Raw genomic sequence first — 26,813 nt, 5'->3', positions numbered from 1 at the left:
GTTGACAGAAATATGCTTGTTTTTATCATTTGTTGCATGATTACAAATATGATAAAAGGCACATTAAATATCCATTATATATATATTATACACATAACTATAAACAAAACAACGACTGGCTCTTAAATCGATCGATCGAGAGCATTTCAATGTCGCATAAATTCAGGCATATCTTTAACTGTCATTCCGAACGATCCATTTGAGAGAAATCAATCTACACACTGAATTAGCATCACAAATAGATTCGAAATTGTAATTACTCCTCGTGTTTTGTGATCTGCTGTTGATCCATTAAACAGAGAACATGCACAGGCCACGCTCTCGGGTGCATCCCGTTGTGGTGTCGGCCAAGCGGTTTGAGGCAATCCAGTCGCGTGCCCATCAGGAGCAGAAGCACGCCCAGCTGGCGGCCGTCGAGGAGGAGCGGCGGTACAGGCAGTACCTCAAGGAGGGCAGCGATCTGCTGTGCAGCCACTTCACGGGCCTCGTCACCCACGATGCGGAGAAGAAGAAACCCAAAGTGGCGGAGCAGGCAGCAGGTGTCGAGGCGCCGCGGGCCACCAAGCAGCTGGAGGAACGTTTGCGCAAGGAGCGCATAATTCGGGCCAACAATTTGCTGGACCAATTGAAGCCGGGACACCGGGCCCTGCATCGGGCACTGCTCGAGAGCGAGATGCTCCACCAGCGCAGTTTCAATGAGGCGCTCAACCGGGAGATCGCCGAGGATGCACGTCGCCAGCAGGAGCTGGATGAGGCCATGTGTCCGGAGGTGCTCATACCCTTTAGCAACATCACCGAGGAGGAGCTGGCGGCAAAGGAGGAGGAGAAACGTCAGGCCGTTCGGCTCGCCATCGTTCAGGATCTGGAAACGAAGCGGAAACTGGCGGAGGCCGAGAAGGAGCAGCGACTCTTCGACGAGACGGTGGAGCGGGCGCAGTACAAGTGCCTACAGGACAAGGAGGAGAAGGCGCTCAAGGAGAAGAAGGCACGCAGCATTGAGTTCAATCGCAAGGCCTATCGCGACTCCATGAAGCAGAAGGCCCAGATAGAGGAGCGTGAGTGGGCACAATCCTCGGAAATGAGTGGAAAGTAAACACCAATCCTCTCCACAGATGAGCGCATTTGCGATGTGATCGATGAGCGTCGCAACTGCGTCTACCAGGTAGCCACGCGCCACTTGGATGGCCGCTACAATGCCCATCTGAAGGAGACGCGTGCGAAACAGCATCGGGATCGCGAGCAGCGGGCCGTGCGCATCTGTCGACTGCAGCAGGCGGGAAAGAGGCAGCTGGAGGAGCGCCAGGCAAGCGTGGAGGATCGCTACGAGTTCGAGACGCAGGTGGACGAAGGGCGACGCCAGTGTGAGCTGCAGGAGCTGGCCAAGCAGCGCAAGGACTACCAACTCGTGGAGAAGCGCGAGGCCGAGGAGAAGCTCAAGCGGGAGAGGGAGCTGCAGCGCTTCGAGGTGGCCCGACGGCTGAAGAACGCCGAAGCCAATGAGCACTTTGAGATCTCCGAGCAGCGGAAACGCGACAAGGTGAAGGCTGAGGTGCGCGACACGCTCTACCGCCAGCGGGAGGAGTTCATAGAGCAGCGTCAGCAGGAGCTGATGCGCCTGTCCGCCTGCGACGACGATCCGCACCTGCTGGAGGACAAGAAGTTCTACGAGCAGGCCGTCGTCCTCATGGAGCAGTCCCGCAAGGTGGGCCGCCCCCTCTATCCCATTGCCACGGCCGTCGAGCGCTATGCGCGGGCCAACAATCTGGAGGTGCAGCCGGAGCGAGGACGCGTGAAGCGCAGCCAGCTGCGGGACTGCTGCTGGCCGGGGTACCATGCCAAGGCGGACCTTGCCTACCGCAAGTACGAGCAGGCGGAGATGTGCCGCGAGAGCCAGCGGGATGCCCGCAATCAGATCTACTGCAACGCCATCAAGATCAAGAAAATGGCCTCCGTGGAGAAGCCATACCAGCCCTGTGTGGCCTCCTGTCCCATCAACTGTTTCCATCGTCGCGGCATGCCCGCTGTGGACAGCACGGACTCCTTTGACTACGGCCCACATGTGTGCTACGAGGAGTCGCCACCGCTGGGCGCCTGTCCCAGTCGCATGCACTCGATGGCACCCAGCCAGCCGACACTCGTTGCACCGCCACCCATGCCAGAAGTTCGGGTGGAGGCCACAGCTGTTCCAAACGTTGCTGCCAGTGCACCAACAAGTGGAGCTGCACCCACAGCAGTGCCTACAGCCCCAGCAAAGCCCGCCAATGCCACAAGTGCTGGAGTACGTAGAGAATCTTTGCCTCAATCTCGTCCTCCAGTGTCTGTCAAGGCTCGCCGTGGATCCGCTCGAGGTAGCACTCTGGGCACAGATCCACGTGGAGGCATTCTTGGCATGCCCCAAGCCGACACTCGGGAACCAACTGGACAAAATCGTCCAGCAAATATACCCAATCCCACGGGCACCTGGGGCTCGGGACCGTTGCCCCAGCCACAGGCGCCAAAGAACCAGAAAGGATCTGGATCTGGATCTGGCAACAAAAAGTCACATGGCTATCGCTAGAGAGATCTAAAGGGAAACCCAAACCCACAGCCACACAACTATCATTCGAATCGAATCCCGCATCCCATTTAACATTTCCAAAATTTACGTTCTCTCGTGCTTGTTGTATTTTGATGTTTGTCCACTTGAGAGGGCAGCAAAAGAATGAATAAAAAATTGTTACACCGATCCCTCAGCCCAGCAGGACAGGACAGACGGTGGAGCACAAACAGTGAGAGGCAAAAGGAGAGGAAATGACATTAATGGTTTTTTAAAAGCACTTAAACTTGACGCAAGAGTTTCGGTACGCCTTTCCAACTTCTCCCACTGAGTGGGAGCTGGTCTAGAGGCGGACTAGAGACGGAGCAATCTCCTAACCGTAACCCTTCTTCCAGTGGCACTTGGCAGACATTACGCGCTTTGTTTAGCAGCGGAAAAAAGGAGAAGCGAGTGGCCTGGCCAGCGGCAATGTCTCGGTAGAGTGGCACGGCAAAATGTTCCATAAATTCCAATTAATGCGTGGCCAAAGTTATTAGGTTTCGTCTCCGCCATCTCCATCGCTTCCATCTTCATCAATTTGTGACTGGCGCTGAGAGTGACATCCCTTTTTGTTTCATTTAGCTTATTAACGGGGGGCAGACATGTCCGGTGTTCCGCAGAGTCGGCCATAACTTAATTTGAAGTCTGCCAAGAAGCAGTCTTTAGGCTTAGTCTGCGAGAAAACTCTCAGTGCTGGTAAGGCGAGGTCACCGCCGGGTCAGCACGCTAATTTCCGGGCAATCTCATCAGTATAATTATGGCGAAGCTCCTTTCTTCTGTGTCGTTGGCAGGCACCAAGCGGCCCGAACAGGCGACTCCCGGCGGCTTAATCAGCCAGCGTTTAGGACTTTGTAGTCTTTTGGGGCTCGGTCGAGCGCTCAGCTTGAAATTATAGCAACTGAGACTCTTTTTTTTTCCACCATCATCCGCTCTGTGAAGTTGTGAAAAGTTTTGACCCGGCTGGCAAAGTTAACCAATTTGGTGTATTAAATGTTCATAATGAGAGTGCTGGGGCAGGGCAAATCTCTTCAGTTCAGAACTGAGTGGACAGCATGGGGCATGGGGGTGCCATTTTCGGAGTACAATCTATGCAGATTAATAATGATTATTATTTTTGGCAGCTTCAATGCTGTGTGCCATGAGGAAATAAACCAAAAATATCAATTTGTATGCTGTCCAAGGACATCTGATCTCTCTTTCTTTGTTTTCCATCGACGTTTGTGTAGTTTTTTCGCTAATAAAATTGAGATTGCACAGGGCTGTGGGTACATAGTGTCCAATTTCGTTTATTGTTTGCCCAACGATGAGGGTTGTGGTTTGTGCCACGAACGAAAAACAACATTCTGAAAACATATCTGCTCAGGTGCAGAGCTGGTGGAGTTGCTGTTCCATCGCTGCAAAAAGTAGAGTAAATATTTCTAATCGAATCTAGATATCCCCAGAGTACAGCATCGAATTGAGTTGTCGAGTGCAAATAATAATAGAATGTTCTGCCGCCGACTTTAAGCCGACTTTTCAATTACTCAAGCCTTTGATGGCCTGGCCATCAAGTCCAACCAGCCGGAAGGAATTCGCATTGTGTTTGCAGTCTTGTCTTTTGATTAGCAAAAAGCTGAAAGTATCTACAGGTGGCAGCCCACAGACAAAGCAAAGTGGAGGGAAACCTAAAAGGCTGAATTTTCCATTGTAATGTAAAGCAAAAATCTCTTTCTCATTATACGCATCGCCAGTGGAAAACTCAATACACACATACCAGCAACGGAATGAGAAATTACTTAATGAAATTAAGTGTGAAAAGTGTAAGTGCCTCCCCAGAGAGACAGAGTGGAAGGCGCGAGTCGAGTGGCAGACCTGAAAGCGGCAGGCAGCAGGCAGCAGGCAGCAGGCGGCAGAGCGGCAGTAAATAATAATAAGAGAATGACTTACTGAAGCGCTCTTGGCCCAAGCCCATTATCGGCTTAGCAGGTCCGCGGCGCTCGCAAGTGGATTTTGATTGCGCAATCTAGCAGCAAAAAGGGGCAGCCAGCAGGCAACAAGTTGAAAGCGCAAGAAGGAGTCGAAGCTAAAGTTATTTATGCCCACAATAATAGAGAGCCAAGTAGCTATTGAGAAGCAGTCTATTGAGCACTGTTTCGTAGTGCATTTGATGTTCTTTTGTGTTACATTTAATGCCAAGGACACTTAGTCGTTATTGTGCCTCGAATCTAGGACTCAGCCTCCGCTGGTTTTGGCTGCAAAGCGCTCTCGTGCAGCTGAAACCCGTAGAGACTGCAACGAAGAGAGAGAGAGAGAGAGAGAGAGACAGAGTTTCAGTTGGGCAAATGACAGGCCAGAACTCAAATCTAAACACTCACCGTGGCACATATTTCTCTTGACTTGGCTGTGGGCGCAATTCGGGCCAATGCATGAAAAACATATGGGGAAAACTTGGCCCAAACATGCAGCCATCCAACGCGGCATTTTCCGGCGCTGGCTCGAATATGTCCTTGCACCTCGGACAGTAGATATTTACCAGCGACTCGTCGTAGATGGTGCTGGACCCTATGGGCAGCACGTGCTGACCGTGGCAGTAGACCCGCGGACAGAGCCCAAAGGCGCCGCGCTCAAACTTCATGCGCATGGCCTTGATGCCATGTGGCGTCAGAATGTAACGCGCATGAATCAAGCCGTACAGCCACTCGGACTCCATGTTGCTGCCCTCGCCTACCCACTTGCGCCGCCAATATTTCTTATCGAGTATGTCCCCTAAAGCATCCGTATAATTGGTCACCGACTCGTTCAGTCCGATCAGATTGAACTGATCCTGCATGTAGTCCAAGGGCACGCGGCACAGAAACTCATGGCCGGGGCGGCTTAAGAACCAACCCAGCCAGCTGTCGTCGCCGATCGGCGGGGCGTGAGTTCTGCTTCCTCTGCGAACAAACGAGTAGTCAAAACAAAGATATTAGCTAAATGCAAAGGTTCTTACGAATGGAGAGCCATTCTTATTTCTGGCAAAAGAATTACGAGTGCAAAAACTGAAAGAAAACGAAATAGTGATGGGCAAACGATATGAAACGATGCTACGATAGTTCGATATTTGCGATTATTCGATTGACTCGAGCTTGCGACTAGTTAAGTGGAGGATCTATGGGGTACGGGGACCGTACTGGAACTTGTGCCTTGGGAGTAGATCCAACCCCGTTCCGCTTGCAGTCTTAAGCTCTGCGTGCCAATTTTTAGATAAGAAATAACCCCTCCCGCCCGCTCGCTTGCCACTTGCTTGCTTCATGGCTGTAACGAACTTTTTGATTCATGGCAAAGATTACGGCTCTGCTCCTTAGATTTCCGAGTATACGCAGTTGATTGAAGCACTCCGAACCAGAAATTGGTTAGCATCAAGAAGTTGTGAAGGGCCCACGACAGCCTGGGGAGCAATACATAGGTGAGTGCGATGCAGGGAATGAATGGATTGGAGTAGACTTGGAGTAGAGGCAAGAAAAAAACAGCCGCATGCAGCGGGTGTGGTGTCCACGCATGTCAGTGTGCGTGTGTGTGTGTGTGTGTGTGTGTGTGTTTTTGCGTTTCTTTTCCCAGCTCCATTCGGTCAGCTACGCCGTTGCTGTAAATTCAATTCCCATTTTCGCTTAAAAGTTTTTAACTTGGTTATACCGTTGGCTCCATCCCTCATTCCAGCCATCAGGCAAGCAGAAAAAAACCAAAGATGGAAGGAGAGAGAGAGAGAGAGAGATAGAGAGAGAGTGCACAAAAAATGCCCTTGAGACAAATTAAGTGATTCACCCGCTTACACATTTTTCCTGCTGATTACTTTTGCCCCCATCCTCAGCACTGGTTGGAGGCTGAAATTGAATTGCCAAAAACTCGAAGAGAGAAAAGATAGAATGAGGAATTGCTCTCAATGTTTGATAGTAGTGCCGCAGGGCATCTACCATTGCCATTACTTGTACACACAAAGGCTACAGATTTACAATTTGTTTGCCAGCTGCGTGGCCTTGAGCTCCGCATCGATCTCTCGGCGTATGGCCTCAATGTGATCCGCCAGAACGTGGCGCTCAATCATGCAGAGTGGCTGATTGAAGCGCAGCACAGCCACTTCCAGTTGGTGTTCGTTGAGCGTGGTGCCACTCATCAGGGTGCGCACCACATGCTTGACGGCCGTCGGCTCGTCCACGGAGTCGACCAGCTCGCCCGCATGCTTCTCCATGTATTCGCGTGCCGTGTGGCCGGCGCGGCCAGTGCTGTTGCCCGACCACTCGTAGTAGATGCCCGATGGCTCCGTTTGGAACAGATGCGGCTTGCCATCACCGTCGAAGCCGCCCATCAGGCAGGAGAGCCCGAAGGGGCGCCGTCCATTACTCTGGGTGTAGTTCTGCTTCATCTGCGCTATGAAGCTGAAAGGAAAAGGGCTGCAATGAGTTTTTGGGCAAAGCAAAAGCGAGGAAATTGCTTTTACCGTGTTATGTACTCCACCGTTACGGGCCGCTCGAAATTCAAACGATAGCTCTGGGCCTCCGCTTGGGCGCGGCTGATCAAGACGCGGGCATCCGCAGTGAGGCCGGCAAAGGTCATTACCACGTGCTCGTCGAGCATGCAAATCTTGCGCATGGAACGCTCCTCAAACAGCGGATTGCCGCAGCGCTTCTCCACACCCACCACAATGCAATCATTGGTGCGTAGTCCCACCTGAAGTAGAGCAAACAATACAGAGTTCAGATACCAGGCAATCCATTAAGCTGCCACTTACCGCTGTGGATCCACGGCGCACTGCCTCCTGGGCGTACTCCACTTGCAGCAGATGGCCATCGGGCGAGTAAATGGTTACGGCACGATCGTAGCGATCAGCCATGGGAAACAATAAACTAAACTTCTAGTAATTTTAAAGGTTGGTTGAAACTGATTGACGCAGCCAACTTCACATCGAAACTATCGAATGAATATCGAAAAAGATTGACTTCTTTTTGTGTGTGTTTGTTCTGCGATAGTTGAAAAAACAAAAGCCAAAAGCTACAATAATAAATGGCAAATCATAATTGAATTTATTTGCATTTGCGCCATGCGCCGTTGGCATTCTATTCATTTAAATTCACAATTTGATTGTATTACTACCATGTTAATCGGATGAAATATGACACAAATTATGGAGACAATGACCATAAATTGGTTTGATATTAACCGCAACCAATGTGGAGCGTTATCCTCACTTCCCTGTCGACCCTGTTGCCACTTGAAATCTGTTTGGCCATTAACCAAAATGCCCCCAGAGCCAACCCAAGCCGACCAGCTGCTGCCCAGACAGAGAGAGAGAGAGAGCAAAAAGTTGACAACAAAGTCGCAGGAAAATGCAACAAAAGAGCAAATCTGTGGCAAATGTAATCGCAATCGAGAAACAGCTTCATTTTCCTAATGTGCTTAGCCAGGGCCCAGAACGAACCCCCGAGAGCCGGGACCTTGCCTTGCCACGATGCGGTGCTTAGTATGCCGTGCCACAAGCGCGCACTTTGCCATAAATTTATATTTAACATTTTATGACAACCGTGTGGCAGTAGGAAGGACACTAGAGCAAGGACCAGAAACAGAAACAGAATCAGAGACACGAACCTAGAGGTCGGTGGGGTGGAGGACGAGCGCCAGCCAGGAAGTGTGCCGCATACTTACCAGGATTAAACACGTGCCGCCCCACTGGCCATCGTTTCATGGGCGCCCGCAAACGTTTGCGAAGTGCGACGGGCAAATAAATAAATTAAGCGCGACTGCAAACAAAACGACCAGCAAATAGAATCACGCCAAATGCAATTATTCCAACTGATTCGACAGTTTACCCATTTTACATTTACATTCCCCCCGGGCGACTGGGGCACTGGCGGAGGCCCATTCCCACCTATTGCCGTGGAAATATGTTTTGTGATATTAATTCTAGTTTGCTTTATTGTGCATAAAATGGTTATGGCATTTGCCGCAGGCAAATGGTAGAGTCGCTCGCTAAATGAATAAATATCGAAATTGATGTGCCATAAAAATGCATTAGGCGAACGCACAGCAAAGCCCCAAATGGTCATGGCTATGGTCGTATGTGATATTTGTGTATAATATTTGCACACCCTTCGAGTGTCTACATGTGTTTAGTAACTATTATTTGATAGTTTTTAACAGGGGCAAAAGTTCCACACAGAAATGTGCGAGTCTTGCGCGCACTTGCGCGAAATAAAGTAAATATTTTCAACGTACACAGGAAATGGGAGGGCCTTCATTAGCACGCTCTGCCCGATGGAGTGGCCCTAGGCAATGTGCACAAAATTAAGTATACGCCGTGTTTTCGATGCGTGCCCTTACCATTCTGACGTTTGATTAAGCACTTGTACCCCCAATAAACACTCGATACCGGGAGAAGAGTAGCAAGACGCAGAAATGTTCCGCACTAACACGAAATTGCCCTTGAGGCAGTTGTGGAGGCAGAAGGCAGCCACCATAAACAAAAGGCAACAACATGAACCCACCAAGAAACAGCAACAACTTTTCGGGTTTTTGGGCGGGCAACCCCAAGCCAGGGTAGAACTTTGCACGATTTGTTTGCTTCGAGCTTAATTTGTAGCGTCAAATGGTGTTGATTGTTGTTTTTGGCAGGATCCCCTGCATCCCTGCTTCCCTGCCTCTTTGCCACCCCGCTACTTTCAGTCGCCATCGCAACTAAAGACCCAATAAAAGTGGAGGATGCTCCAATGGATAAACAGGGTTTGCTTGAATATTCCTTCAAGTGGCTTCGGCAGAACTGCCACTCGAAAGTCCCTGCTGTCAGTGTCCATACATATGTATGTGTAAATTAATGACGAACAATTTGAACACGATGTGCTCGATGAGATTGGAGTTGGGCAAATGGGTTAACATGTCGTTCTCTCTCAACGTTCTCTCTCTCACTCTCTCCTGCGTTAACTTATTTTGAGTCACTTACAAATGAATAAACAACTCTTTAATGTTTAATAGTTAAAGCTGAAACTATTCAACTGCCATTCGAGCACACATTTCCCTTGTTTTTGTATCAATTCAATCTCATCCTTTGATTCTGCAGACACATGTTTCCCTTGCCTACACTCCGTGTGGTCTTCAGATAAAGCGAACGATAGCTAAATGCAAATGACCTTTGACCATAGAACGCAGTCTGGCATGCAACGTGCAGCGTGCAGCGTGCACTGCTTCGAGTGGATGCTGTCATGTGTCTCGACTAAGTAAACACATGGACTAAGCGGAGGAAGAGCGGCAGAGCACTCACCTGGTGTACCAAATGGCGCCCAGACGCAGGACTCGCACACAGAGTTCTTTTTAATAAACCGAGCGCTGCACACGGCATTGTTGACTCGCACATCCCATCCTCCTGTCCGCCCATTTATGTGTAGATGTTGCAAGTGCGCCGCCCCCAAAGTGCCCCTTAGTGTCAACGAACTTTCGCTGCTTTGCCCATTAGCCACTAGGACGATGAGTTGAGTCGTTGCCATCAAAGGTTCGTGGACGTGGACACAGACATGGACCAGGCAAGCCGCTTATTATGGGAAAACTGGCCAAAGCAACAGCAAGCAGGAAGGGCCATCCCGTGTGCGATTCATTAACTAAACTTTGATGGAGAATCTATCACAGTTGCCCCCTAATAAGCAAGTAACTTTACGTGAGCGGATATTAGCACAGAGCACACAGAGTCAATGATGAATTTAATAAGGCTAATGCTGTTTGGTGGGGGGAACTTGGAGCCTGGAGATTGTCTCTTGGCCAACAATTGAATTCAAAAATGGAAGCTGCACTGTGGCTGCTGCAAATTCCATTTCCAGCTGGCCGTAAAGTGCAACAGCAACTCCATTAGTCAGCATTCCACTCGCTGCTTCCACCCTGCACCACTTCAAGCCAAGCGGGAACAAATGCTGTGCAAATTAATGGCCAGACGGGAAGCAAAGGGCTCCGCGAAGGAGCTTGAAAGTATTGATAGATGGAAAAGTGCACGGCAATGAAGATGGAATCGAATCGAGTCACAGCCAAGTGGTGGGGCGGGATGAGAATCCACCTACTAATGGTCAGCAATGGGGGCAGCTGAGTGCTGCATCTGTCGCTGATTTCCACTAAAAATTGTTGAAATTCTCCAAAGTTGCCTGAGAGAGAGAGAGAGTCGTTAAAGAGGTGCAGGACCTTAAGTCGATGGCAGTGGGGAGAGAGAGAGAGAGAGAGAGAGAGCGACACAATCAAGGCAAAAGCTCTTCGATAATTTATGCAGCTTACCGCAGGACGATGGACTGACGGTGTGTGTGTGTTTGTGTTTGTGTTTGTGCATAGGGAAACATGGAAAACAACCAAAATTACATCTAACGAAGCCACAAAATAAGCAGAATGGATACTGGCAAGCAAATAACCAATGCAAAATCAATGCCCCAACCAGCGGCACCAGTGGTCCACTCTCCGCAACTCTTTCACGTTGTGGTTGGGTGGGGATCGATCGATACGTCTCCACTTTACAGAGTTTGCTGGTCCACCCCTTGACCCCGCCCGCACTTCCTTCCTTTCGTGCATATAAACATTTTCCAGCGAGTGTGTTTGGCGACATATCTGTGATATTTTTATGGCCAACGTGCAGCCAGGCCAGGCCAGGCCAGGCCAGAGTGGACCAAAAAAAGAGACCGAAAATAGTGGTGGAGAGGGGGGCCTCCTGTCTGTAGAGCAACCTTATCGGGCGTATAATCCACTTTATATTTTCACACTTGCACTCAAATTGAAAATAAACATAAATTCGGGTTACGCGGCAGCCCAGAAAAAATAAACAGAGACACAAAAAGGATTACAAAGCCATTGAAAATGGGATTTGGTAGATATTTATTGATGCATAAATGAAAGACCCCAATGCTCAAGAGACTTATAGTTGTATTGATTAACTGTAGTCTGAGCTTTCGTTGTCAGTCTCCTTATTATTATTCTTTCTTAGTTAATAAAAAGTAAATTTCAAATAGCTCTAAATACCAAAGTGACTTCTAAATTCTAAAATGAACACGCAAAAGGCAAAGACCACAACTGCCATGGCACTGGAGACCCGCGGCAGACTCCATAGTGCATCGAAGAACCCAGCAAAGGCAGTGGCAAAGTCAGTTCCGCAGCTTAGAATGCGTTCAAAGAGCGATCTAGCAGCCCTACCCAATCCGTATGCAGTGAGCAGCCGCATCTATCGACCCTCCAGCTCCACCATCTTCGACTACAACCTGTCGCCGGTGGAGCAGCAGCACTTCCGCAACTGCAGCGATCCCATGAAGTCGGTGCCGGCAGCGGAGTTGGAGCTGCTGCGCAGTGGTCAGCGATCCACGTACCTGGAGCGCCGCTACGAGCACAGTCCCGACGATAAGTACAACTATCCGGAGGCGACCAGCTGGCGCTACGGTTGGTTCCACTGTCAGTCTGAACCCTGCCAGAAAAGGCATCCCAGAAAGGACTAAAGTGCTTGAAATATTCCTAAAGTCCTAAAGTTGAAAAATCTTAAAGTGTATAGTGAACAAAATGAAATTAAATACGCAATGGAAACAAATTTATTTCCGCATCTGCTGCTGCTTTGTGCATCATCTCATTTTCGGGGGCATGCAGCACATGCCAAGTGCTTTAACTGACAGGCCCGACTTTCTGACAGCCGCCCACAGACGGCTGAAATGTTTCTCAGTCTTCTTTCAGTTGTTTAGAAATGCTCGTAGGCAGGACGGAGGCGCGTGCAGAGGCGCTCTCTGGTAGTTTTTAAAGTTTTTCTCCGCCCAAAGTTGCCCCTTGATCCGGTTGACTGGACCCCCACCCGAAAAAACATACAAAATATAAAACAGCAACGACACATTGCATAAGCCACTCACATTCTGAGGCGGAACATGGCACTGCGACTGCAACTTCTACAGACAACTTGCTGCTGCACCACGGGGCATCGTATTCGTATGAGTATTGTTCTGTCTCTCTGTCTTGGCATTTAAAGTGCCGCACAAGTTGAGTAACTCTGGCGAAAGTCGTTGCGGCTGTCGGTTTTGGTCTTTGGATTGACTCATGAAAGTCCCACAACTTTTTAATTGTTCTGCAACAATTCTTCACATATTTTCTACTTATTTTTGGTGGCCGAATATCCCGAGTCTTTAAGCCATGGCCAACACAGGGTACCCGCAGACTTATTAACTTTATGCAGTCCATGGCAATGCAGTTTGAATTTGCTGGGTTGATTCCGGGTTGAGTACTGTCCACCGTCCCCCTGTCCTGTCCCATGATTGTCTGCAATTCATGGCAGATTTCGAATTTCATTGTTGCATTCCAAGCACTTTGAGCTGAAGCAAAAACTTTTTGCCCAGCGACCCCAGCCCCGAAGTTTCTTGTCCATCTTCATCGGAGCTGCCACTCCACTGCAGTCTGCTCCACTCGATGGCTGGGCTTTGCCTGATTGCAAACAACAATTCTCACTTGGGTAGCCAGGGATCTCCCTGGGGTCTGAAGTTTATTATTATTTGGCTTGTTTCGCATTTTTCGTGGTTTTATTTACCTTTAAATACAGTTTCGCTGCCATGAGTATGAGTGCGAGTGCGAGTGCGAGTACGAGTATTCTCTTCCCTAGTTTGGCCTTTATTTATTTTCGATTTGATTGGTGGAGGAAAGTTTTTCGTGTATTTATTTAGTTTTAACAAACATATCGAGAGCTAGAGCAGAATTTATCCCAGACCTTGATTGATTAGAACATTTTTAATGCAATCAACCGGACTCTGGTCCAGTCTACAGACCTGAGAACAGCCTCCCATTCGAAGGAAATATTCCCAGAGTTTAACTGCCAATCTTTTTGCCTAATTTGGAATGGTATTTAAACCTTTTGCCGTGGTGCAGCACCTTCTGTGCATCTGTTTGCATCTCCGTCTCTGCCCTGCAATTATTTTTCTAAAATGTAAAGTGAATTTATGGGCCAGTGGCTTGGGCAGAAATATGAAATTGTTGCCCATTTTGTGGTTTATTTTCATTACTCTGCCATTGCCACCGCAATATTCTGGATGCTGCTGAAAAACGAGGAGCAACTGGCTGCCAGTTGAAGCCACAGTCCTGATGGTTGCAACAAAAGTTTCGGTGCTTGCGGTTATCGATTGCTGCCGAATCACTGGCATTGTGGCAACACAGTTCTAGGTATGCCCAAGGGCTCGTCTAAAGCTCAGCTCAAGTTCTCACCTCGAGGGGATTGTAATAAACAATGCACTGATTGAATTATATGCAGCCAGTCAATGCGGTTGCCAGCAGACAAATAGATAGCCAGCATCCAGTTGAAATCCATTAGTCAAGCAAAAATCCCATCTTTGTCTTGGTTTTCGGTGCAGAGAATGAGTTTTAATTGAAGGGAAAATTCATGAATCTGTGCGTTGATTTTATACTAACTTTTTTTATTGCAAAACACTTTTACAAATTCTCATAAACTAATTAATTCATTCAAGCACATGCACATTATTGTTTAGAATTATCACCTGGTTTCTCACAAAATTCAATTTTAATTCTTTATTTTAAATATCTCTCCGCTCTGGCCTGCTGCATCCTCCATTCGTATCGATAGGAATTTAATCTGAACTAAATTGTAAATAAACATTTTCGCTTAATGATCACAATCGCTTCGCCAAGTGAAGTGGCGCATCTTTCCATTCATCGACAATCATCATTTTGAGCTGACGAATGCAGATGCGTAACATATCGGTTTATGTATATATATGTAGTGTATAACTAGGTTAAAGTATTTCAAGTGGGTCTTGGATATTCATATTTGTTTGTGTTTGTGCCTACTCGCAGAGCGAGAGAGAGAGGATACTTTACTACAGCCACGCGTTAAGTAGTCGTGAAGCATTGTCGCTCCTATTTCTATCATCTATCTTCTAGCATCCATCTAGCCAGCATCTAGAATTCAAGTTAAATACAGCATTTGATTTTTCGTATTAGTGTGGGGCGTCGTTCTGTCGGTTTCTCTCGGTTTGTTGTATGGTTTATGGTTTATGGTTTATGATAATTGTAATAAATTAATTGCAATAAGAACATTCTGGACACATAAGCAAACATATGTAACCGCCTCCTTCTCATGCTTCACTCCTTGAATTACTTTGACTTGGGAGGCGTCTTGGTCGTTCTTTTCTTCGAGGCCTTGTCGGTCTGTTAGAGCACCTTCTTGGAGGAATTTGCCGAGGACTGGGCTTGAGGCGATGCGCTTGCCGCGGCCGTTGCCTTATTCGTTGCAGGCGGGATGGCTGCTGTTGGTGTCGGTATCGTGGGCGGTAGGTTAATGTCCTTGGGCAGCAGCTTTTCCATCTGACGCTCGGCTGCCTCGCGGATCACGGCTTCTGTGGTGACATTGCCGGCACTTGCGGAAACGCTACCACCTCCGGTACCGCCACTGCCCCCGCCTCCGCCGGACGACTTGGGTGGACCGGAATCTTTAGAATCTTTTTGCGGGGCGCTGCCTTTGGGATTCGTTTTGTTATCCTCTGGTGGCTTTGGGGGCTCATCGCTCAGCTCCTTGGCACAGTCCGTCAACGTCTGAGCCGTGTCTTGGAATGGGGCCTAAGGTGAAGGTCGGAATGATTACCAATTTTGAACTGGGAATGAGTTTGGGATCAGCTTACTTCTGCCTTCAACTTTTTAGCTATGTCCGTGGCACCCAAATCGCTGGCTATGTCCTTGATCTCCTTGGCAGAGTCGTGAAGTCCATCCACCAGACTGGCCAGCTCCTTGTCCTTCTTGTCCACCTCAGCCTTGAGCTTCTCGGCATCCTTTAAGCTACGAGCAATCGCCCGCTCAATCTTCTCCTCTGCATGCAAAATTTGCTCCTTGTCCAGCAGACAAATGAGCTCATCGATGGCCTTCTCACTCAGCTTGATGTTGTCACGACCAATAGACTCCATCACCTGTGAAAGATAGAAGATAAAGAAAGGGTTAAAATGGTAACATCAAAAGCGATTCGTTCTTAATTGCCTTTCGTATTTCGTTGACGGTAATGACGCCATCCTTGTCGGCATCAAACTTGTCCAGCACTTGCTCGATATGCTTGAGGCGCGCATCGTCGCTGGTCTCCTTGAGCCGCTTAATGTTCTGCATGAGATCGTCGATGTGGACAATTTCCTCGTTGCGTCGCTTCTTTGCCTGCGTTGTGAGCAACTGGGTAAACTCCTCCAGCTGCTTCTTGTCGATATTGGTGGCTTGGCTGTCAATGCTTTGGACAGCTTTGGTGATTTCGTTCACGGAAATGGCACCATCCTGATCGGCATCGAGCTTCACGAGCAAATCTTCGACTACTTTGAAACGCTCCCCGTCGGAGGCTTCTCGCATGCGCTTGATGGTGGCCACCAGCTCGTCAATGTGAACTGTGGGCTGGCGATCTGGGCTGGCTTCAACCTCCGCGCAATCGATGGCATTCGCCTGCTTGATCTGCAGCTGGCGATGCTCTAGATCATTGAGGACACCGTCCAGCTGGGATATCATCTTGTTGACCCGATTGTAGAGCAGCTTGGCAGCTCGGCTCTCGCGCACCGGCTCCTTGACCACCTGCCGCACCTCCCGCAGCTCCTCGACATCCTCCTTGTAGTCACGCAGCTCCTCCTTCAGCTCCTTGATGGTCTCCTTCTCCACGACCATCTGCTTGTCGGAGGAGAGTGTGTTCAGTGCATCGGAGAGCATTTGTACGTCCGTGGAGGAGATGCCCTTGTCCGAGTCGGAAGCCACGGGCACGGGCGCTTCCTTGTGCTCCAGAGTACGCGTCGCGCTTGTCAGCTGCTCGGCAAACACGTACGGAGCGGGTTGCTCATCCTTGATAGCTGTGCGCTTGGCAATCACCTCTTCGTGCTCCTCCTCGCGCTCTTCCTTGATCTTGCGCTCCTCCTCCTTGATGATCTCGATCTTCGTCTTGTTGTCCACCTTGCCCTCGCTCTCACCAATGGCATGTCGTGTGTGGGCACCCACCGCATCCGGCAGCACCCGCATCGTCTCCTTCAGCTTGTCCGTAGCATTGCCCTGATCGGAGATGAGCATGGCGCGGGACAGCAGCAGCAGCGTGGGTGGAACCTGTTCGTTCAGGGACAGATCGATCCACTCCTTCAGTTGGGAGCGCAGGCGTTCCTCGGTGAGACCGTACGCCCTCATGCCACGGGCCTTGCACGCCTGCTGCAGCTCAATCAGATCCAGAGTGTCCACGCCCTCGCGCACAATCACCCGATCGTCGGTGGCCAGGGAGCGCAGCTTGAGGCGCAGCTGGAACCGCAACAGATTACTCGTGCCAATCGTGTTCAGCTCAAGCACACGGCAGAGGGCCGCCAGTTGCTCCCGAGAGAGCGAGTCGAGTGTGATCTCATCGTCGAAGCGTTTGGCAAACTTGATAATGTCATCGTTGCTCACATTCTCACTGGGATGGCGGATCCTGTTGAAGAAGGCCTCGAACTGCTTGGCCTCCTCGCTGCTGTGCTCCTTATGCTGGACGGGCATTTGGTCCAGGGTCTTTTGCAGGAACTTGGCCACCTCCAGGCGCACGCTCAGCGACTGCCTCAGCTTCTCCTGCTGATCCTTGGCCGTTTGGAAAGTGGACGGCAGCATGCCTGGGAAGAATTTGATGAAAACCGGCAGCAAAAGCTCCATGAACGGCACCACAATGAACACCGAGAATGGAATCAATCGGAACAGATCGGATGTTGTCCTCTGGAGCTGCTTATTCTCACGTCTGGTGAGGCTCTTGCCGTTGAGCACTCGCCACAGAAGCTTCGAGCAGATGGCCACATCAATGAAGAGCAGCCGAAAGCCATGGTAGTAGTGTACCAGCTCCTCCCAGATGCGCACTCCCAGCGATTTCTTTGGTTTGGCCACCGACTTATCCGGTGCTTGGGTCAACGAGGTCTCCGTCGATCCAGCTGCGTCTGTGGGCTTTGCGTTCTCGTTTACATGCACCCCGGCTGAGGCGGTGGCCGCAGCCGCTGCCGTCTTTGTCGATGCCTGGCCATTGGCCACCTCCTTCATGATCTCCTCGACCTTCTCCTTTTGCTGGTTCTTCAGCTTCTTGACCGTAACATCGATCTTTGAGGTGGACGACTCGAGCAGGGATCGACTCGCGTGCAGATGTCGAAATCCATGTCCCGTATAGTTGTAGCCGTACCTAAATACTGACTCATGCTGAAAGAGTTTGCCCGGATGCGCCAGTGTACGCAGAGAGGCACTGCTGGCCGATGTGGATCTCCTCCGAGTGTGTTCGCATTCCCCTCCAGTTGCCACATTTGTGTAGTCAGCGGTGCAACAAGCGCAACTGCTTGTCTTTAGATCTGCAAAACAGGTCGAAAGATAATGTAAGTGAAATATTCCACAAAGGCATCTCCCAGAGCAATGGCCAAAGTAATGGAAACAGAATTATTTCCATCAGACATTTCCGTTTTACGTTTCTTCACCTTTTCCCAAGGTCTACCCCCACAACGCCAAAAAGAAAATAAAGGAAAAAACAGTTCAATAATCTCAAACAGCCGGCGAATTGTGTAAGCACACAAAGAAGGAGACGAACAAAAACAAAATAAATTATTAATCACGTCGAGCAACAATAGGCAAAAAGTTTGCTGCTGATAAGTAGGGTAGGACTATGACTCTGCCGCCTCTGGTGGGCTGTGCACTGGGCCCAGACAGAACGAGTTGATAGAGCTGATAATACGAGCTGCGAAGCGAGAAGCGACACTTGAATTAACACCTGGAGCTTATGTAAAGCGCAAATACTCTGATAACCAATTGAGCGAAACCCCCAGAGAGAGAGGGAGCACTGGGAAAATTCTCTTTTTGCTATAAATAAACAATGCGGCAAACATTTAGAAATGTGCGAAAACTGCACTTTTTCGACAATTCACTTTTGCTTTTCTCATTTCTTTGTGTTTCTGCTCACATTTGGCAATCGATCAAGGTAAATGTGAAACTCAAAAGAGGAGGAGTGCCCCCTCCACACAAAGACCAAGCGTATTCTGACCAAAAATAGGCGAACAATTTCGATTATGAACCTTGAAAATGGTACTCATGGGACTGTACACATCGCTGGCGGCGTCGCATTGTCTGTGCTTCTACCTGTCGCCGGCACCTGCCCCTCCCTGACCCTGACCCTGAACCTGTCCTCATTCCCATTTCAGGTCAACAAAATCCATAGAAAATAAGAATGAGCTTGTCTTGAATGGGTTAATCATTGGTCAGCTGACTGACGAAAACTCGCTTAGCCTGACGATAAGATTTATTTATCAATTTTGATGACAATTTCGAATTCAAGGCGCTGCCGCGCTAGAGGGAAATTTATAAATGGAGAAGGGAAATTTTACTGCCCACCAATCAGCTGGTCATAAGAAGTGCAATCAAAACAAACACACACACGCACACATACAGGGCGATGCGACGCACAAGCACACGCATACACACACACAGAGACGGGGCCCTCCGCGCAAACAAAATCAATGGAAAGTTTTGAGCCATATCGTGATTATCGGAACTTACAGCGTGTGTAGAAACCCTGAAGGTGGTAATTCGTTTTCAGAGTCCTTCCCTCGCGGCACAAAAGTGCATTCATGTTGATGCTTTTAGCCTGTGGGGCGGTGCGGGGTGGTGCTCTGCTCTTGCCAATCCGAATCCAAAAATGTTCTCAATTATAATTTTGAATTTTCAACAACGCTTGATGGTTTCCTTGCCTTTGCTGTCGTCAGGTTTTGTGTTGATTAAGTCCTTGAAGTTGCTTCTGATTATGTCGTTTCCTTCGGCGAATTTGATTGAGGTTCCTACGTCTAAAAGAAAATGAATTGAGTTAGTTTATGTTGCGCTCTTCAGGCTGGGATGAGAATTCAACTAATTTGTACATGTGCCGCAGCACATATTTACACTATTTTTGATTGCAAAAAAAAATGTGCTAACAAGTTGATCTTTAGACACACGCACTCGTTTAGACAACGTCGACGTCATCGACGGAATATCGCGCGATCTAACTTTTTTTGTTGTATCTGCTGCTGCTTTCTTTTCCCTCTTTTCATTTAAAATAACATTACACAACTACAGCAACAGTTTCGTTTTCTTTTCGATTCTCGTGTTCACAAATTTTATACGAGTGTGTGTCAACCGGTTGGTTACGGTTCCATTGTTAATTGGAGATTTGCGGTTAAACATAAACACCGAATATTGCAGCAACATTAATTTTACCATACATTTATTTATTTGATTTATTTTTACCACTATCGATGTTGGCTACTATCGATGTTTTTCCAGCCCTAGTTTCCAGCGAAACTATCGATAAAATATACCAAAATATACCTTTTCATTTTAAAAATATACTGTAGTCTTAAATCATATTCCTCGATTTTGGTTTTCTATTTGATATTACTAGCTTGCAACGACTTTTAACACTGAAATAATAGTTTAATCCGATTGAAGGATCAATTTGGCATATTATAAATACTCATTTTTATTGGATTATATACCAATTCGGTAAATTAAATGCAATTGTGTTACAGAAATGGAAAGGAAACATAAGTAAATATTATAATAAGCTCGGAGTGGATTGGTGGACAGTTCTTTTATGTTTACAACATAATTGTGGCTATACTCTGGTTTATTCATTGTAATTAATCAATACTTTTGCTAAGAAATACCAGACAATGATGACAAAATCATCACTATCACCGATTTCTTTGATTTGATTTATTTCGTTGAGATAAACCACTACACTGTTGCTACGCCATTCTTGCTGGTCAACTGGTTCCAGCTCCAGTTCCGTTTTTAATTCCCGACGTTCATATGAATATTTCTGCCGATAATAACTTTGCTGCTATTGATAAATAGTAGTTTTTACTATCGACTATTTGGGCGGTTCATTCGAATAGAGGCAGGGAAAAATGGTATTGGGCCATGCGTATTTGATAATAATCCCATCCATAAAAAGTTTCTATCTCATCTAATCGATGAGTTTTTTAATTGCCGGCAACAGTCCACGCAGTATTTGATTTGTCATTAGGGCGTAGAAAAACCAGACACTGTGTGGCTGTCGTTTAATGATAAATATCTGCTTTGCCATTGGCCCCCACCACCCATATATAGATAAAGGATTTCCAAGCTCTCACTTCATTCAATCGCAAAACGTGGAAGAGTAAACTTTAAAATGTGTTTGCGGACATTCTTTACACTCGTCTTCACAATCAGTTTGGCTGAGGCTACGGCCTTGGGGAACATTGTGAAATCTATAAAGAGAGAGCTGTCGTTCGGGACTATTCTCCTGCTGCGGAATGAAAAGGATGCCGATTACTGCTGGACACGAGAAGACTTTCCTCAAGACATTCCCATCTTGAACTTGAACTCGAATCAAAGTCTTTATCTAAAGCAGATATTCAACTCTGAGATTTTGGCAATGGTTTGTCAGAACCGCAGTGAAGGCGACACCATGAAGACTCTCTACAGAAATCTACAGGATATTCGCTACACTCCAACCATCGTCATGACCCGGTCGGATACCAATCTCAGTGCTTTGTTCGAGGATTGTCGCTCCCACAAGGTGCTCAATGTGCTGGCCCTGAAGGACTTTGATCGACAATTTGTCTACAGCTACCGTGCCTTTCCTTAACTGCAGGTGGTGAAGCGTCGAGTGATCCACATTCTACGCTACTTCGAACCACAAGTAAGAAACATGCAAGGATCCCCCATCAACGTTTTACCCGACAACATTATGCCTCGCACAGTGGTCTATCGAGATGGTCAGGGACGTCGTCAGATGACGGGATACCTAGCGCACCTAATGAGGAACTTTGCCAGCACATTGAATGCCACTATGAATATCTGCTGGGAATATGTGCCTGAGGAAGAGGTCACCAATAAAACAACGATGGTCAAACTGTCAAACGACGGATTTGTGGACTTTCCCCTTGTCATTACCGGTCCTCACGACTTCCTGTACAAAGATATTATTGTGATGGAGAGCTCCAGTTGGTTTCTGATACTCCCCACGGAGGCGAACACCCCACGGGCGCGACTCTTCTGCAGGACTGAGGCCTACAAACTGGTGCCTCTGCTGATACTTCTGGCTCTAGTACTCAGCTATGCCCAGCGACTGGAAGAGGGTCTGGGTCCCAGCGTAAGTTTGGGCAGCGTTTGGGAATATGTCCTGCATGGGGTCTTGGCCCAGCCACTTTCCCTGCCCCATGGTCCCTCCTCGAGGGTCATCTACATTTATGGCCTTCTGTTTTTTGCCAGCATGCTCACGTGCAGCATTTTCAATGTCAGTCTGGAGACGTGGCTGGTGCATCCACCTGTCGATCGTATGATTCTCAGTTTCCAGGACATGCTATTGGAGCAACGGAAAATTCTTTTTTACCATCCCGAATATTTCGCCATACAGAGGATTTTCGGTGAGGAAAGATTTGAGAACATAAGGGACATCTTTGAGATTACCAATTCCTCGAAACATTTCCAAATGATGCGAAGTTCCCTGAATCAGTCCTATGCATATCCCATAACCACCACCATGTGGCCACTTCTTCAGCTGGGACAGTCCAGGCTAACGCGTCCCATCTTCCGCAGGTCCAAAGAGATGATATTTAATCCGCTCGTACTCTTGTCCATTACCCTTCCCAAAGACTCAATCTATCGCGAGGCCTTCACCCATTTCCATTTGCGCACCCTCAACAGCGGGCTCTACAAATTGTGGTTCAGAAGGACCTTCAATGAGCTCGTTGAATTGGGTATGATGAGCTACCAAGTGGACAACAGCCCTCAGCCCTATAAGGATCTGGTGTGGGGGGATTTTATCTTCGTTTGGATGCTGTATGTTGGAGGCATCTTCGCCAGTCTGTTGGTTTTTCTTGTCGAGATTTTTTACTTTAAATGGCAGCGAAATACGATTAATAATTGAGAAATTTACGAGTTTTAATCCCACACTTAATAAATAATAAATATTTCTTGCAAGCTTAAGGGAAAGTGAAAAATAAATGAAGGGGGTTAAAGGGGTTTTTTTTTTATCAATAAAGGTGTAGTCAAGAATCCAGAGGGATACGTTGCAAGTAGCGAACACAAAAACGAGTGATAGACTGGACTTAAAACTAATTAATCGTCTAATTAGCTCACTGCCAAAGGCGCTAGAGCACACCGAGCGAGACTCGGTGAAACTCGAGTGACTCGAGAAAGGATTCAAGTTTTTAATTGCCGCCCTTAGCCATAGTTGGTTGGGTGGGTTGTCGGTAGGGCACAGTCCGACTGTCGTTCATTGATAACAATCGGCCATGCAGTTACCCCCGACCACCCATATATAGTTTAAGGACTTTCCAGCTCTCACCTCATTCAAGTGCAAAACGTGGAAGGGTAAACTTTAAAATGTGGCTGCGGATAATGTTTACACTCGCCCTCACAATCAGTTTCGTTGAGGCGCAGCGAGTGAACTTGGGAAACATCGTGAAATCTCTACAAATGCAGCTGCCATTTCGGTCTATTCTCCTGCTGCGGAATGAAAAGGATGCCGATTACTGCTGGACACGAGAAGACTTTCCTCAAGACATTCCCATCTTGAACTTGAACTCGAATCAAAGTCTTTATCTAAAGCAGATATTCAACTCTGAGATTTTGGCAATGGTTTGTCAGAACCGCAGTGAAGGCGACACCATGAAGACTCTCTACAGAAATCTACAGGATATTCGCTACACTCCAACCATCCTCATGACCCGATCGGATACCAGTCTCAGTGCTTTGTTCGAAGGCTGCCGCACCCACAATATGCTCAATGTGTTGGCCCTGAAGGACTTTGATCCCGAATTTGTCTACAGCTATCGTGCGTTTCCTCATCTGCAGGTGGTGAAGCGTCGAGGGTCCCACATCCGTCGCTACTTTGAGCCACAACTGAGGAACATGCAAGGAGCCCGAATCAACGTTTTACCCGACAACATTATGCCTCGCACAGTGGTCTATCGAGATGGTCAGGGGCGTCGTCAGATGACGGGATACCTAGCGCACCTAATGAGGAACTTTGTCAGCACATTGAATGCCACTATGAATATCTGCTGGGACTACGTGCCAGAGGAGGAGAGCATTAATAAAATGTCAATAGCCAGCCTTATGGAAAACGCAACTGTGGACTTTCCGCTGGTCGTAGACAGTGCTGGCGCATACCCGGACGCACATAACATTGTGATGGAGCTCTCCAGTTGGTTTCTCATACTCCCCATGGAGGCGAACATTCCTCGTGCGCGTCTCTTCTACAGGATTAAAGTGTACCAGCTGATCCCCTTGTTAATGCTCGTGGCTCTTGTGCTCAGTAATGCTCAGCGCCTGGAGGCAGGGTTGGGTCCCAGCGTAAGTTTTGGCAACATTTGGGACTATGTCCTACGAGGATTCCTGGCCCAACCACTTGTGCTGCCCCATGGCCTCTCCGCGAGGCTGATGTTTATCTATGGGCTTCTGTTTTTGAATACCTTAACCGTGTCGAGCATTTACAATGTCAATCTGGAATCGCAGTTTGTGCATCCACCCATCGATCATCAAATTCGAAGTTTCGAGGACATGCGATTGGAGCATCTAAAGGTGCTCGTTATGTCGGTCGATTTTCACTTCATAAAGAAGATTCTCGGTGACAGAAATTTCGAGAAAATAAGGGACATCTTTGAGGTGACCAACTCCTCGATATATTTCCAAACAATGCGCAGCACCCTGAACCCCTCCTATGCATATCCCATAACCACCACCTTCTGGCCACTGCTTCACCTGGCGCAGGCCAGGCTAACTCGTCCCACCTTTCGCAGATCTAGGGACTTACAGTTCTGCCGGGCACTGATTTTGGCTCTGCCCCTGCCAAGGAACTCAATCTACCGGCAGGAATTTAAAAACTTTCTCGACAATGCCCGTGCCAGTGGTCTGTACTCGCACTGGTTCAGGCAGACCTTCAATGAGCTCATTTGCTTGGATAAGATCAAGTTCAATGTGGACAATAGCAGCCAGCTCTATCAGGACTTAAAGTGGGAGGACTTCTACTTCATTTGGTTGGCATATATTGGCGGAGTTTTGGCCAGTCTGCTGGTGTTTCTTGTGGAAGTTTTGCATCGCAATTAATTAATTATCTAATTATCATTTAAGCGCAATAAACTTTTATTTTATGTGAAAAGTGTGGCACACAGAAAGTCTTGTTCTTGCTTGACTTTTTCTTAGACAAAGACAAACGTTAAATGTACTTGCAAGTCATGGAAAACTATTGCTACCTAATCAGATATTAAGGAGGTAATTGTCCAACGATTGGAACCCGAAATTGCCGTAGCTATCTTGCAGATACGGACATTTCATTCCTGGACAAACATTTCAAGTGTGAAGAACATTAAGATGTCGCTGGCGACTTTATTCTGCTTAATAGTTTCCCTCAGTTTTGCGGAGGCACAGGAAGTGACTTTAGTGAACATTCTGCAGGCTCTCAAGCTTGAGGTCTCCTTTCGCTCAGTGCTCCTGCTGCAGAACCAGACCAACAGTTGCTGGACCACAGGAGATCTCGACATTGGTATTCCCATTCTAAACTTTGATGCGAACCAGAGCTTCAACGTCAAGCTACGTTTCAACAAGAATCTGCTAGCCCTAGCCTGCTTGGACTCCGAGGGAGCAGCGGGCACAATGCGCGCTCTGTATGCAAATCTGGATGAGTTTCGCGAAACTCCGACGCTGCTAATGGTCACGCAGTCAACAAATATCAGCGAACTCTTCGCAGAGTGTCGTTCGTACGACATGCTCAATGTCCTGGCTCTGTGGGGCGCCGATCGTGAGTTCATCTACAGCTTTGGGGCCTTTCCTCGACTGCAGGTGCTGAGGCGTCGCCTGGGTGACATTCGTCGCTACTTTGAGCCGCAGGTGAGAGATCTGGCGGGTTACCAAATCGGCATCATACCATACACCATCTTGCCGCGCTCTTTGATCTATCGAGATGCACGCGGAGAGCGACAGATCACGGGATACCTCATTCAGTTCTTTAGAAACTTTGCCAGGAGTCTGAACACCACTCTGCTGTATCTGTGGCACCTTACGCCGCCGAATGAGACCCCGGAGCAGGATGTTGTAGTTGCCACAGTGAATGAGAGTCATTTGGATTTTCCACTAGTCCTATCCAACCTCGATCCGGAGCCGTTCCTTGCCAGCAGTGTGCTGGAGGTTTCCAATTGGTTTCTCATCCTGCCTGTGGAGCCAAATGTGCCGCCCTCCAGTCTGTACTTCAGCCTTAAGGGCTGGCCCTACTTTCTGACGCTGATGCTGCTGCTGGCCCTGCTGCTGGGCAATGCCCATCGCCTGGACTCGGGCATGTCGTTCGTATTGAGCTTCGGGCACATCTTCGGCGACCACGTGCTGAGGGCCATCCTAAGCCAGTCGTTTGTGTGGCCGCGACGCCTCTCCTCCAGCCGCACTCTCCTCTACATCCTGCTGATGGTGGCTGGCATCATCATTAGCACCTTCTACAGCGCCAATCTGTCAACGTTGCTGGTCGATCCACCAGCTGCCTATCGGATACGCAGCTACGAGGATCTGCGCATAAACCGCTTGAAGATCCTGCTCGCGGAACAAGAGACGGCTCTGATGAACGGCACCAACAACAAGAAATTCCACGAGAACATGGACACCTTTGAGATAATCCCGTCGACTGTGGAGTTTTTGGCCAAGAGGAGTGCGTTGAACCGCTCCTATGCCTATCCCGTGACCAGCACCCTCTGGCCATTTCTACAGATCAAACAGTCCCACCTGCGGCGTCCGATCTTTCGCCGTTCCCAGGAGATACTCTTCCTCGAGTTCATGCCACTCACCGCACCCATGCACAAGAACTCAGTCTATCGCAAGGTCTTCAATCAATATGTGGCCAACACGCACGCCAGCGGACTCTATGATCTGTGGTTCAGTCAGTCCTTCAGCGAGTTGGTTCGCATGGGAAAGCTCAACTACAGCGAGGAGACAGATCACGAGACCTATCACGATCTCATATGGGAGGATTACATTTACATTTGGTTCGTCTATATCGGAGGCACTCTCAGCAGCTTGCTGTTGTTTGTGCTGGAGTTGATAGTCGCCCAGACGCAAATACTTAATTAAATGTTGAATCAGTCAGTGTCTATCGGGAAGATTAAAAACTACAGCCGCAATGTCGCAATTTCAAACACTTTTTGCAAAAGCATTTTTATTTCAAGTTTCACACATTTGTATCTCTGCTCACTGCATCTTGATTTTCATCATTAAATGTTTATCCGATTTGTTTTCGTTT

The 26,813-nt window shown here is 48.2% G+C and overlaps 8 protein-coding genes across 8 annotated transcripts; 5 read left to right on the top strand and 3 right to left on the bottom strand.

The window, feature by feature from the left end:
• The first annotated feature begins 245 nt into the window (after positions 1-245).
• Positions 246-2,719, top strand: LOC117591917 (trichohyalin). Its single transcript, XM_034285309.1, has 2 exons — positions 246-1,055; positions 1,113-2,719. Exons 1-2 carry the CDS (start codon positions 305-307, stop codon positions 2,555-2,557), a joined length of 2,196 nt encoding a protein of 731 aa, XP_034141200.1. The 5' UTR covers positions 246-304; the 3' UTR covers positions 2,558-2,719.
• Positions 2,720-4,717: 1,998 nt separating this feature from the next.
• On the bottom strand, positions 4,718-5,588 carry LOC117585511 (suppressor-of-stellate-like protein). The gene is made up of 3 exons (XM_034275014.1): positions 5,544-5,588; positions 4,930-5,487; positions 4,718-4,843 (listed from the first exon to the last, which is right to left on the bottom strand). Exons 1-3 carry the CDS (start codon positions 5,555-5,557, stop codon positions 4,780-4,782), a joined length of 636 nt encoding a protein of 211 aa, XP_034130905.1. The 5' UTR covers positions 5,558-5,588; the 3' UTR covers positions 4,718-4,779.
• An 864-nt stretch (positions 5,589-6,452) lies between these two features.
• On the bottom strand, positions 6,453-7,458 carry LOC117581672 (proteasome subunit alpha type-7-1B). Its single transcript, XM_034269050.1, has 3 exons — positions 7,320-7,458; positions 7,029-7,258; positions 6,453-6,966 (listed from the first exon to the last, which is right to left on the bottom strand). Exons 1-3 carry the CDS (start codon positions 7,419-7,421, stop codon positions 6,540-6,542), a joined length of 759 nt encoding a protein of 252 aa, XP_034124941.1. The 5' UTR covers positions 7,422-7,458; the 3' UTR covers positions 6,453-6,539.
• A 4,109-nt stretch (positions 7,459-11,567) lies between these two features.
• Positions 11,568-12,053, top strand: LOC117584859. The gene has a single exon (XM_034274007.1). The coding sequence runs from the start codon at positions 11,587-11,589 to the stop codon at positions 12,028-12,030; it is 444 nt and encodes a 147-aa protein (XP_034129898.1). The 5' UTR covers positions 11,568-11,586; the 3' UTR covers positions 12,031-12,053.
• Positions 12,054-13,957: 1,904 nt separating this feature from the next.
• On the bottom strand, positions 13,958-19,697 carry LOC117581265 (mitochondrial proton/calcium exchanger protein). The gene is made up of 5 exons (XM_034268279.1): positions 19,502-19,697; positions 19,067-19,350; positions 15,545-17,871; positions 15,196-15,477; positions 13,958-15,133 (listed from the first exon to the last, which is right to left on the bottom strand). Exons 2-5 carry the CDS (start codon positions 19,137-19,139, stop codon positions 14,729-14,731), a joined length of 3,087 nt encoding a protein of 1,028 aa, XP_034124170.1. The 5' UTR covers positions 19,140-19,350; positions 19,502-19,697; the 3' UTR covers positions 13,958-14,728.
• Positions 19,698-20,714: 1,017 nt separating this feature from the next.
• Positions 20,715-22,457, top strand: LOC117592357. Its single transcript, XM_034286054.1, is given in 1 exon segment — positions 20,715-22,457. A coding segment is annotated over 1 exon segment (1,743 nt).
• Positions 22,458-23,008: 551 nt separating this feature from the next.
• LOC117592356 lies at positions 23,009-24,640 on the top strand. Its single transcript, XM_034286053.1, has one exon. It carries the CDS (start codon positions 23,009-23,011, stop codon positions 24,638-24,640), a length of 1,632 nt encoding a protein of 543 aa, XP_034141944.1.
• Positions 24,641-24,904: 264 nt separating this feature from the next.
• On the top strand, positions 24,905-26,644 carry LOC117592355. Its single transcript, XM_034286052.1, has one exon. The coding sequence runs from the start codon at positions 24,905-24,907 to the stop codon at positions 26,642-26,644; it is 1,740 nt and encodes a 579-aa protein (XP_034141943.1).
• The last annotated feature ends 169 nt before the right edge of the window (positions 26,645-26,813 follow it).

Source organism: Drosophila guanche, unplaced genomic scaffold, assembly GCF_900245975.1.
Source record: "Drosophila guanche unplaced genomic scaffold, DGUA_6, whole genome shotgun sequence".
NCBI lineage: Eukaryota > Metazoa > Arthropoda > Insecta > Diptera > Drosophilidae > Drosophila > Drosophila guanche.
The sequence above is the reverse complement of the archived record's forward strand: the minus strand, read 5'-3'. Positions and strand labels throughout refer to the sequence as shown.

Coding starts and splice junctions, on each gene's coding strand:
- LOC117591917 (XM_034285309.1), top strand. CDS start 305: ATGCACAGGCCACGCTCTCGGGTGCATCCCGTTGTGGTGTCGGCCAAG. Junction 1,056..1,112: donor GAAGGCCCAGATAGAGGAGC/GTGAGTGGGCAC, acceptor TCCTCTCCACAG/ATGAGCGCATTTGCGATGTG.
- LOC117585511 (XM_034275014.1), bottom strand. Junction 4,844..4,929: donor CAAGAGAAATATGTGCCACG/GTGAGTGTTTAG, acceptor TCTTCGTTGCAG/TCTCTACGGGTTTCAGCTGC.
- LOC117581672 (XM_034269050.1), bottom strand. CDS start 7,421: ATGGCTGATCGCTACGATCGTGCCGTAACCATTTACTCGCCCGATGGC. Junction 7,259..7,319: donor TGCGCCGTGGATCCACAGCG/GTAAGTGGCAGC, acceptor GCTCTACTTCAG/GTGGGACTACGCACCAATGA. Junction 6,967..7,028: donor ACGGTGGAGTACATAACACG/GTAAAAGCAATT, acceptor TTTTCCTTTCAG/CTTCATAGCGCAGATGAAGC.
- LOC117584859 (XM_034274007.1), top strand. CDS start 11,587: ATGAACACGCAAAAGGCAAAGACCACAACTGCCATGGCACTGGAGACC.
- LOC117581265 (XM_034268279.1), bottom strand. CDS start 19,139: ATGAATGCACTTTTGTGCCGCGAGGGAAGGACTCTGAAAACGAATTAC. Junction 15,478..15,544: donor CCGTCAACGAAATACGAAAG/GCAATTAAGAAC, acceptor TATCTTTCACAG/GTGATGGAGTCTATTGGTCG. Junction 15,134..15,195: donor CTAAAAAGTTGAAGGCAGAA/GTAAGCTGATCC, acceptor CCTTCACCTTAG/GCCCCATTCCAAGACACGGC.
- LOC117592356 (XM_034286053.1), top strand. CDS start 23,009: ATGCAGCTGCCATTTCGGTCTATTCTCCTGCTGCGGAATGAAAAGGAT.
- LOC117592355 (XM_034286052.1), top strand. CDS start 24,905: ATGTCGCTGGCGACTTTATTCTGCTTAATAGTTTCCCTCAGTTTTGCG.